This window comes from Phycodurus eques, chromosome 20, assembly GCF_024500275.1.
Source record: "Phycodurus eques isolate BA_2022a chromosome 20, UOR_Pequ_1.1, whole genome shotgun sequence".
Classification (NCBI taxonomy): Eukaryota; Metazoa; Chordata; class Actinopteri; order Syngnathiformes; family Syngnathidae; genus Phycodurus; species Phycodurus eques.
Genome location: NC_084544.1, coordinates 4239245 through 4248445, shown reverse-complemented (window position 1 = coordinate 4248445; position 9201 = coordinate 4239245). Strand labels below are relative to the sequence as shown.

Genomic DNA, 9201 nt, shown 5'->3' with positions numbered 1-9201 from the left:
TTAAGATTATTTCAGTTTTTAACTTTTTTTTTTGTTTCGACTTGACTTTTTAAAATTTCCGATTATTTTTAGTTACTTTTATTTTACCTTTGTCCCATTCTATACTATTTAATACTATTTTATTGATTTGTGTATCATTAAATTATTTTCGGTTTTACCAATTAATTTTTTTTTTACATTTCATTTTATTCATTTATGGATGTATTTTATTTTTTTATTGATTTGCTATTTTGATATATTATTAAAAATTTAGATTTTTGTATTTTTTTTTTAATGCTAATTGTATTTGCTTGACTTTTATACAATTCTAGTTATTGATTTTATTTTTTTATTAGAGAAGATTTGTTGTTGTTTTTAAAAAAAAAAAAAAAAAAAATTCAATTAATTTGATCTTTTTCCCTGAAAAAGTTGGACTGACGAATCCGTTTGAAAGCCACTCTTGTTCACGCATGCCTTTTGTGTTGAAGCCTGGGTTGCGATCTGCTGAAGTGTGACGTGTGTTAGTGACGCGTTGGCCTTTTAAATGTGACAGGACTGCTAATCGGGTTAATGTGGCTGTAGCGCTGTGAAAAGCTACAATGGAGGTGTGATGAAGCCGAATAGAAAGGTGCCAATGTTTACCTCCATGAGGTTTGCCTTTTGGCACTTAAATGTGTGACCTCAAACACACACACACACACACACACACATACGACCCTTGACCCTCACTTACTTGTCTACACGAGCGGCCATTGTGTTGTCCTGGGGTCCGTTCTCTTCCCGGGTGATCTTTACGGTCGTGACAGTAAAAACAGCTGTGGCAGCAAACGTTGGTGCCGCTGCCTCTCAGCTCCCTGAAGTTTTCCATGTCGGGGGAGAACCATAAATTACAGTGGCTCCACAGAGCGGAGACGGTTCCTTTTTTTTTTTTTTTTTTATTGACCATGCCCAGCCTGTGTAAATGTACGAAAACAAGCGTCGGAGACCTTAAATGCGGAACTAAAATGTTACGGCGCCGTCAGGAGACAAACATGCAATAGGCGAGAGCATCCCGAGGGCAACCAGCGACAAGAGACACTTGATTAGGTATACAAAAGTGTTCTCTGTCAATTGTTTGTCTGTTGTCGTACTAGAGCAGCTCCAACTACCGGAGCCAAATTCCTTGTGTGTTTTTTTTTTTGTACATACTTGGCAAACTAAATCGGATCTGCCTGTGCAAACGTAACGCTGAGCAAGAAACAGCAAGATTTACTCGGATTCCGTTGATCCAATTTTATTTGTGATTGTTGTACTGTGTGTGGACATGAGAATTGTCATTAAAAAAAAAGAAGTTTCAATTTGACAAGAATCAATTGCTCGCATGTCCATGTGTTGGTGTGTGTCGCACCTGCAACAGAGCCAGAAAGCCCTTGATGCCTTTGGTTTCCTGTCCTCTTCCTATTTTCTCCTTCAGTTCACTCTTTTCTCTCTTTTTTTTTTTCTTAAATATTCTTGTCACTTTCCCATACTGTCATTTGCACCCTCGCCATCAAATCTCGTTTCAGCTCGCCAGCGGCTTCCATTACCGGCTGTGACTTTTCCTTCTGTTTGGAGATGGCTTTGAGGTTCCGTGGGTGTGTGTGTGTGTCTTTTCTCTGCAGCAAAATGATAACCTATGATTTATTTTGTCTGTTTGTTTTATTTGAGTCTCTGCCTTTCCACGTGGACTTGCTTGCAGTCGTGTGAGTGAAGACTCTTACGAAAAGTGTCACCGGGGGCAAAACGTCACCATCAGGGGGCCTGTGTTGGATCTTTGGCCTCCTAATGGAATCGGTCCGAGGCCTCTCACCTCTTTGAGCTTTGGCGGAAATAATGAAAAGCATTCTGTTTGCCTTTACTGTGGAGACTACTCAACTGAGCATACATAAATTTAGTAGGACATCCAATCAAAAATAATGTCAATGGTCAAATCACAATCACGTTCAGTTCCCAAACAGTCCTTGAAACTCCTTCACTGCCAGCCTTCCCAGTTAACATGGATATTTGACTTCTAAAGCCGTCAATGGCAGTGAATGTGTATCAAGTGTTAAAATATATACTGTTTATACACATTAATTTTTTTCTAAAACATATTTATGTATATTATAAATATATTTATTTGTGAAAAAATTGCATTTGATTGTTTTAGTTTTCATTTTTAATTCGATTTAAATGTTTTAAGTTTTATACTCTTTTTTTTTTTTTTTTTTTTTTTTTTTTTTTATTTGAGCTTAAACTACTACTCTTTTAATTGAAATGTATTTATTTCAATAAACAAAAATACATTCCCATGTGGCGACACGGCGACCGACTGGTTAGAGCGTCAGCCTCACAGTTCTGAGGACCCGGGTTCAATCCCCGGCCCCGCCTTTGTGGAGTTTGCATGTTCTCCCCGTGCCTGCGTGGGTTTTCTCCGGGCGCTCCGGTTTCCTCCCACATCCCAAAAACAAGCATGGTTGGTTAATTGACAACTCTAAATTGCCCGTAGGTGTGAATATGAGTGCGAATGGCTGTTTGTTTATGTGTGCCCTGCGATTGGCTGGCAACCGGTTCAGGGCGTACCCCGCCTCCTGCCCGATGACAGCTGGGATAGGCTCCAGCGCGCCCGCGACCCGAGTGAGGAGAAGCGGCTCAGAAAATGGATGGATGGATGGACATACCCATGTACGTACAGTACTTAACTACATTGATACAAAATATTCATGTTTTTTAAAATATCTATACATTATGTAAACTACACACATTTATAAATTAAAAGGCATGTGCAAGAAATCTCACAAGAGGAGACTGCAGGATGAAAATATCAACAAAAAGCTGCTCTCGGCTAATTACTCTTGGAATTCAAATCCTTCTTTGTTGCTTGTCCGAATAGTTTAAATGCGGGCTGTTAGAAACACAATAATAAAAGTGTGTTTTAATATCATGTGAGAGTGCAAGTTTACAAAGACATGCTTGTACTCGTAAGAGTCATTTGAGTTGTATTATTCATTGACAATTTGTAAGGCCCGAGTCTATAATTTCATATTTGTTACGACACTTGTTTTTAAATGAGGCTTCTGTTCTCGTCCTTGTGGCAACGCTTTATAAAAAATGAATGACTAAACTTCATCAAAAGATGGAAGCTGCGTTGGTAACTTTTACAATTTTTTTTTTTTTTTTGTTCACATTCTTACATTGATAGTTTTTCAAAACCCCTAAGTGCTACAACATTTCTTTATGTTCTTATTTTTTATCGAATATTTTGTCATAATAATGGTTTATATTTGTTTTTAATAGAAGTGGGTCAGCATTATAAAACAGGAAATTCCATTTGAATCTTTTTTATTATTTGATCGTGTTTTTATTTTTTTTCTTATTGTGTTTTTTTGGTTCATTTTAATTGCACCGAATAACGGAATTATTGTATTTTTTATTTGTATATTTGTTATTTATATTTTAATTGCTTTTTAATATTGTATTATTTTGAATCCATTGTCGTGGTGTCGTGTGTTTTATTTTATATTATATTATTTTATTAAAAGCTCCATTTTTATGTGTTTTTTAATTTTTTAATTTTATTTACTAGGTCTGTCATTGTTTTATTCTTTTACTATATTTAATGGTTTTTTCCCCCCATTTCCCCCCCATTTCTTTTGTCAGTTATATTTGCTATTGTATTATTGAACCTACTGTACTCTGGAGTCCGCACTGCAGTAATGTTTCGTGCACTGCTATGCCACCTGTGTAACATGTTGGCACTTATGTGATTGATCATGGAGCTGGCAGGGAAAAAAAAAAAAAAAAAAAAAAAGAAAAGAAAAAAAAAACAGGTGGATGTGTTCAAAGTGAGATGCGGGCGTAGTGATGACAAAAAAGCACAGATGAAATATTTCACATGTGGCAACAAGTCGCAACCGCCGCTCGCTGCCTAGCGAGTCAGCGAAGGCCTTTGTTGCCGCTGCCAGAGCGGAAGATTTGCCGGGTAAATAACAGGTCGCCTTTCATGCCGTCTGCTCGGGCAGTAGCTTGCGGACTGTTGGCGCACGGCCAGATGGCAAGGGTGGTCCAGTAAAAGCCCGGTGGTGCTGCTGGTGTGGGATAGCCAATTATTTGTTGTTGCTTTTTTTTTTTTTTTTTTTTGTAAATTATGGGAGCCCTTAATGACGCCTTTGGCCCCGGCTAGCCTTTGTTTCCGCACAACGGGGGTCCGCGCGCGGAAGAAGCGCTCCTTGCCAGAATCAGATTATCTCGCGGCTACGTACTCTGCTCACCTTCTCCCTCCGACAGCCCACCAAGGCCGCGTGGGAAAGCGAGAAACTGGCGAATAATATACATTTCATCCCGTTAACCGCGCTGGATGGTTTAGGGCTACGTATCAGGTCAGTTACCGTAAAGTGTAAATTCCGCTGTCGAACGAGAAGCGGCTGTAAAACCGCAGCATGAAGTTTACTGTAAACACATAAAACAAAAGAGAAGGTACCATTGTATGTTTAAATACCCAAATGTTCAACCAAAACCACATCATTTCAAAACACCGCTAGGCTAAGGCTCCCATACTGTGGATAAGAAAAGTCTACACACCCCTGCTCAAATACCAGGTTCTTGTAATATAAAAATACGAGACCAAGTCAAATCATGTGAAAACCTTTTCGACCATGAAACGCGACCTATAACCTGTGTAAACCAACTGATTTTTTTGCCAAGGGGAAGTAGAAATAACTGAAATAATGTGGTTGCACAGGTGCGCACACCCGCATAAATGGAATGTGGCTGTGTTCATAATGTTCGGTGGTAGTCAGCACACGCCTGCCACTATTTGCAGTGCCTCTGATTAACCCCAAAGCTCAGATGTTCTAGTAGCCTTTTCCTGACATATGTTTTGCTTTCGAGCATAAGCCTGTTTTGTGCGAACATTTCATAATTCCCGCCATCTTGACTAAGGCCCTGAGTTTCATCACACCATAATCTCTTAGATGTCAATCATTATTGCTGACTTCTATTATTTTTGGAGTGACAATATACACTTACAAAATGATTATCATTTGCCATCAGATTTTTTGGGGCAATGAATTAATGGTCACATTTTAGAATTCCGCTGTTGTTTTGATGAAACTCAACAGTAACTCGGAAAAAAATGTCACTTCAGTGCTCGTCGGTAGTAATATCGACCACATTTCGGGAACAACCTTTGTAACCTTTTCATTCCATTCCGTAAGACAAAATGTGGGTTCAGCTCGGAGGCGGCATGTAACTGCGCACATACAACTCGCGTGCATTCACGCTTGAAGATGTGCTGATACAGAGACTCCAGGTAAAGGGAAAAAACAAAAACAATTGAAGAAAAATACTTTTAATTGAATGAGCTTCCTGCCAGAGCCGCAGGGCACACACACACACACACACACACACACAACGCACAACACAACGCGTGTGTGGTTGGACACTTGACAAGCAAGAATGCACAGTGTTTACAATGTGTTCTTTTACGATATAAGCATTCGAGAGCAGTGATTCCCAACCACTGCGCCGTGAGAAACTATCCAGTTTCACCATGTATTTACTCCAAATAATTCATCTTTATCTATCTATGCAGGGGACGTATAGTGACGGCAAGAAGGTAGGAAAAAAAATAGCACTCTATAATATTGTATACATACATTAATGACATCCTTACTTAGAAGGTAAAGAATTAACAGTTTTAGCCACATTTTTTTGTTCATTGGACAGGTCACTCGTTAACGCTAGGCACCGCTATATAGCTTTGAATGTTACGCAGATTTCTTCATTTACCTTCATTTCTTTTGCCATGTTTACATCACGATCACAAAGCCTCGCGGCAATTAATTAATTCTAATCTCGGGTGCTGTCAAAGATATAGTACATCCACTAATACCACACGCAGTTGGTGACGTGTGCCTTCATAAGGGAGCATGCCAAGAAATTGATAACAAAACAAAAAAAAAAGACCTGTGTCAAAATGTGATTGAGTTTAGAAACTTGACTACAGGAATGTGCAAATGGCACTTTTGCACACCGTTTTATAGTACGTTTACTTTTTAATGACTACAACTTCATTGTAGTCATTAAAACAGCTCCGACTTGTGGTTTGAATATAAGGTATGATACACTACAAATGTAAAAAGTCTGTAATAATCAAATATATTGTTGTGCATCTGAAGTATTTACACATCTGTGTGGGCCATGATTGGTTGCCAGTCTCATGCTGTCCACTTCTCCAGCCACATTTTTGCAAGTATACCCCATGTAAATATACAAATAGTTGTCCCACAGTCCTAAATCTTCAAGCCTTTCTTCCTCAAGTCCTCCTTGGCCTCCTTGATCTGGGCCTGGAGCTCCTGGGCCGCCTCCTGGCAGTCGTTAAAGGTGGTCACCCGGTAGCCCACCGTGGCCAGGGAGTAGCAGCCGAACGACACCAGCAGGTAGAGCGGCATGGGCCAGGCCACTTCCCGGTACGTGCGAGGCACGCTCAGGTCCAGCGGGTCGAAGGCCACCAGCACCCAGGCGGCCAGCACCACCGACACACCGCACAGCCACTCCAGAAGTTTGGTCATGATGACACCAGGACACGGAAGCGACCTGAGAAGGGGAGAAAATGGCAGGTGGGAATGGGAACTCACTGTTAGCTTAGCTTTAGCACGGTACTTGTGTTACTTGTTTTAACTCCGAAGCCCCGACAGGAAATTACTAATATTAACCACCGGGATGGGATTAGATAAAATTAGATCGTATTTTTTGTTTAAATTGTTCGTATTATAATAATGACAATATTCCGAAATATACGTACCTATCGTTTGTGGCCAACTCAGTTTAGCGCATGGAAATGACGTCAGGGTGCAGCGGAGAATTCTGGGTATTGTAGTTAAGCAGCCTAGCTCGCTAAAAATCACATCAGAAGCCGTTTTTCTGAAGCTGAAACACACACGAGCGACAAAAAAATGGTCACTTATAACAGCGATTATTGATTGGATAACTATTATATATACCACAAAATGGTTATTATATTATATTATAGTTATAAATATACTTCCTTGACACTTTGCAGTGGCGTTATACATATTACATGTACAATCAATGTTATGCATATTAACATACAATGTTATTATCCATATTTCTATCTTTCACTTTGCACTCATTGTTCAATGTTTCATACGTTTGGCCATATTATAATTCATCAATATGTTATATATCACTGTCTATGATATACATCCTGATTTTGCACTAATTGTATAAAATAATTGTACAATTGAATAACTACACTATAGGCATACTTTATACCAACATGCAACAGCTTAATCTTCATTTTTCTTGTTTCGATTTTTCTCTCTCTATCGATCGATCCAGCGATCTATCATGATGATGATTAGAGCTGCTTAATTAGAATTAATGCCAACAGACGGCGAGAAAACGTTCCTTACAACTGCTTTTTTTTTTTTTTTAACACCGCTAAAGACAGACAAGTCATTTAGCAAATGTGTTTATCATTAGGCCTTCGCTTAAAGCTATTACTAAACGCTAGTGTGGGGTCTCCCTAGAGCAACAGTTCCATTAGAGGAAAAAAAATCCGATCTTGGTGGTTCATTCACGGGGTTAATGGTACTCCGGGTGGGTGGGGTGGGGGTGGGGGGGGTTTGGGGGCCGCACCCACACACCCACACGCACACCCCTCTAGGGTGTAGGATGTGTAAACATGGCTGATTTTAGTTGGGCACAGAGAAAAACGATCATCAGTCTTGCGAGAGCGTGGAGGATTATTATTCGGGTGCTAATGTTTACAGTTTGTGTGCACCGGTGTCATTAGTGTAAGACGCCCTCTCTGCGCTTGGCAGAGTGGCGCAGCTGTTTGTTTTCTTCTGTTTTTATCGGCGTTTTTGCAGCGTTTGTGTCTATTAGCAGAACATTTTTCACAACTGAAAGGGTCACAGTTTGGCAGTACGTTGTTTAATGACAGGATAAGCCATTTTTAAAAACACGCTACCAGGATAATCATATGCAACTATGTTATTAGATTGCTTTTTGGTCACTGCTGCGATGGATCATTTGAAATGAATATGCAATATAGAAACAGGAATGATATATTACTTATACTGTCAATGGATACAGTTTTCATGTTACTGTTATGCGGGATACATTTTAATTGAATCGTCATTTAAGTGCACTTTTTCAAATCAAAGGCGTTGCACCCTTGGGCAGTGTTTGGTTGTTCAGGTTGGTTGTGTGGCGCTCGCGTGTGGGTGACCCGCATTGAGGCAGAGTCTCGCTGGCTTCTCCTCGCTGCACGCTGCCAGCTCGTCTTTTCCTTTCCAGTGTTAACGGCTGAGAGGAAAAGAAAGAGAGAGAGAGAGAGCGATTGGGTCGATCTAACGCAGCAAGCAGCCCGCAGGCGATCTGGAGACGCTGTACATAAAGACATCCGAGGGAAAAGATGGAGGACCGTGTGGGGGTTGGGGGGGGGGGGGGGCTCAGCGGCGAGAAAGAGGAGAGCACTACAGAGAGAAGGGGTGAAATTGACGGGTGTCGGGGTGAACGACGGGGGTGTGCAGGTGCAGCTTGAACAAGCAGTGACCTTTCGATGGCGTATTAAATCCAGCTGTTCCTCATCCAGACTTTATCTCAATCACCCGCCCGACACCTTCAACCTCAGCGGAGAGGCCGGGACCCCGCGAAGAGACGTTTTAGGGTCCACGTGGGAGAAAAAGTAGGGGCAACGGGGAAGGAAAAATAGGCCTCGAAAGTCAAACAAAATGGAGCGTTCACCTCAAATTTAGGAGGGTTTTCAGGCATCAAGCCCCCCCCCCCCGAAAAAACTGGTTTGGTAGCACTCCCCGTGAAATTTTTGGAATATTCAGCCCCTGAAGACAATTTCACTTGGCAACATGAAAGTTAGGATACTCAAAAACAAGCATAAGATGCCAGAATCAGCTTAAGATTAAGCTGTTGTCTATAGAGTTCAGGAAGGTTCGGCGATCTGTTCTTGGATTTCTAGTCGGTGCTCGAGCAGCAGCATTTTGGAGCCGCATATCCGGGGGATGAGCCACGATACAACTGAGTCACCTCTGACCGTTAGCTTGATCGAAAAGAAGGTTTAGAGTCCAGAGTCTCTTCTGCTCGATCGAGTCGGTGTTTCACAGGAACACCCCCCCCCCCCAACGACCCCATCCAGTCAAAAGGCGTCAAAAGTTCCAGACAGAACGTGTGAGCCCAGAT

General features: G+C 41.1%; 1 protein-coding gene across 1 annotated transcript; it reads right to left on the bottom strand.

The window, feature by feature from the left end:
- Positions 1-5365: 5365 nt before the first annotated feature.
- Positions 5366-6842, bottom strand: dpm3 (dolichyl-phosphate mannosyltransferase subunit 3, regulatory). The gene is made up of 2 exons (XM_061664314.1): positions 6782-6842; positions 5366-6573 (listed from the first exon to the last, which is right to left on the bottom strand). Exon 2 carries the CDS (start codon positions 6546-6548, stop codon positions 6270-6272), a length of 279 nt encoding a protein of 92 aa, XP_061520298.1. The 5' UTR covers positions 6549-6573; positions 6782-6842; the 3' UTR covers positions 5366-6269.
- Between the last annotated feature and the right edge of the window lie 2359 nt (positions 6843-9201).

What these genes read in the sequence shown, in the direction of transcription:
- dpm3 (XM_061664314.1), bottom strand. Translation starts at nt 6,548, where the DNA reads ATGACCAAACTTCTGGAGTGGCTGTGCGGTGTGTCGGTGGTGCTGGCC.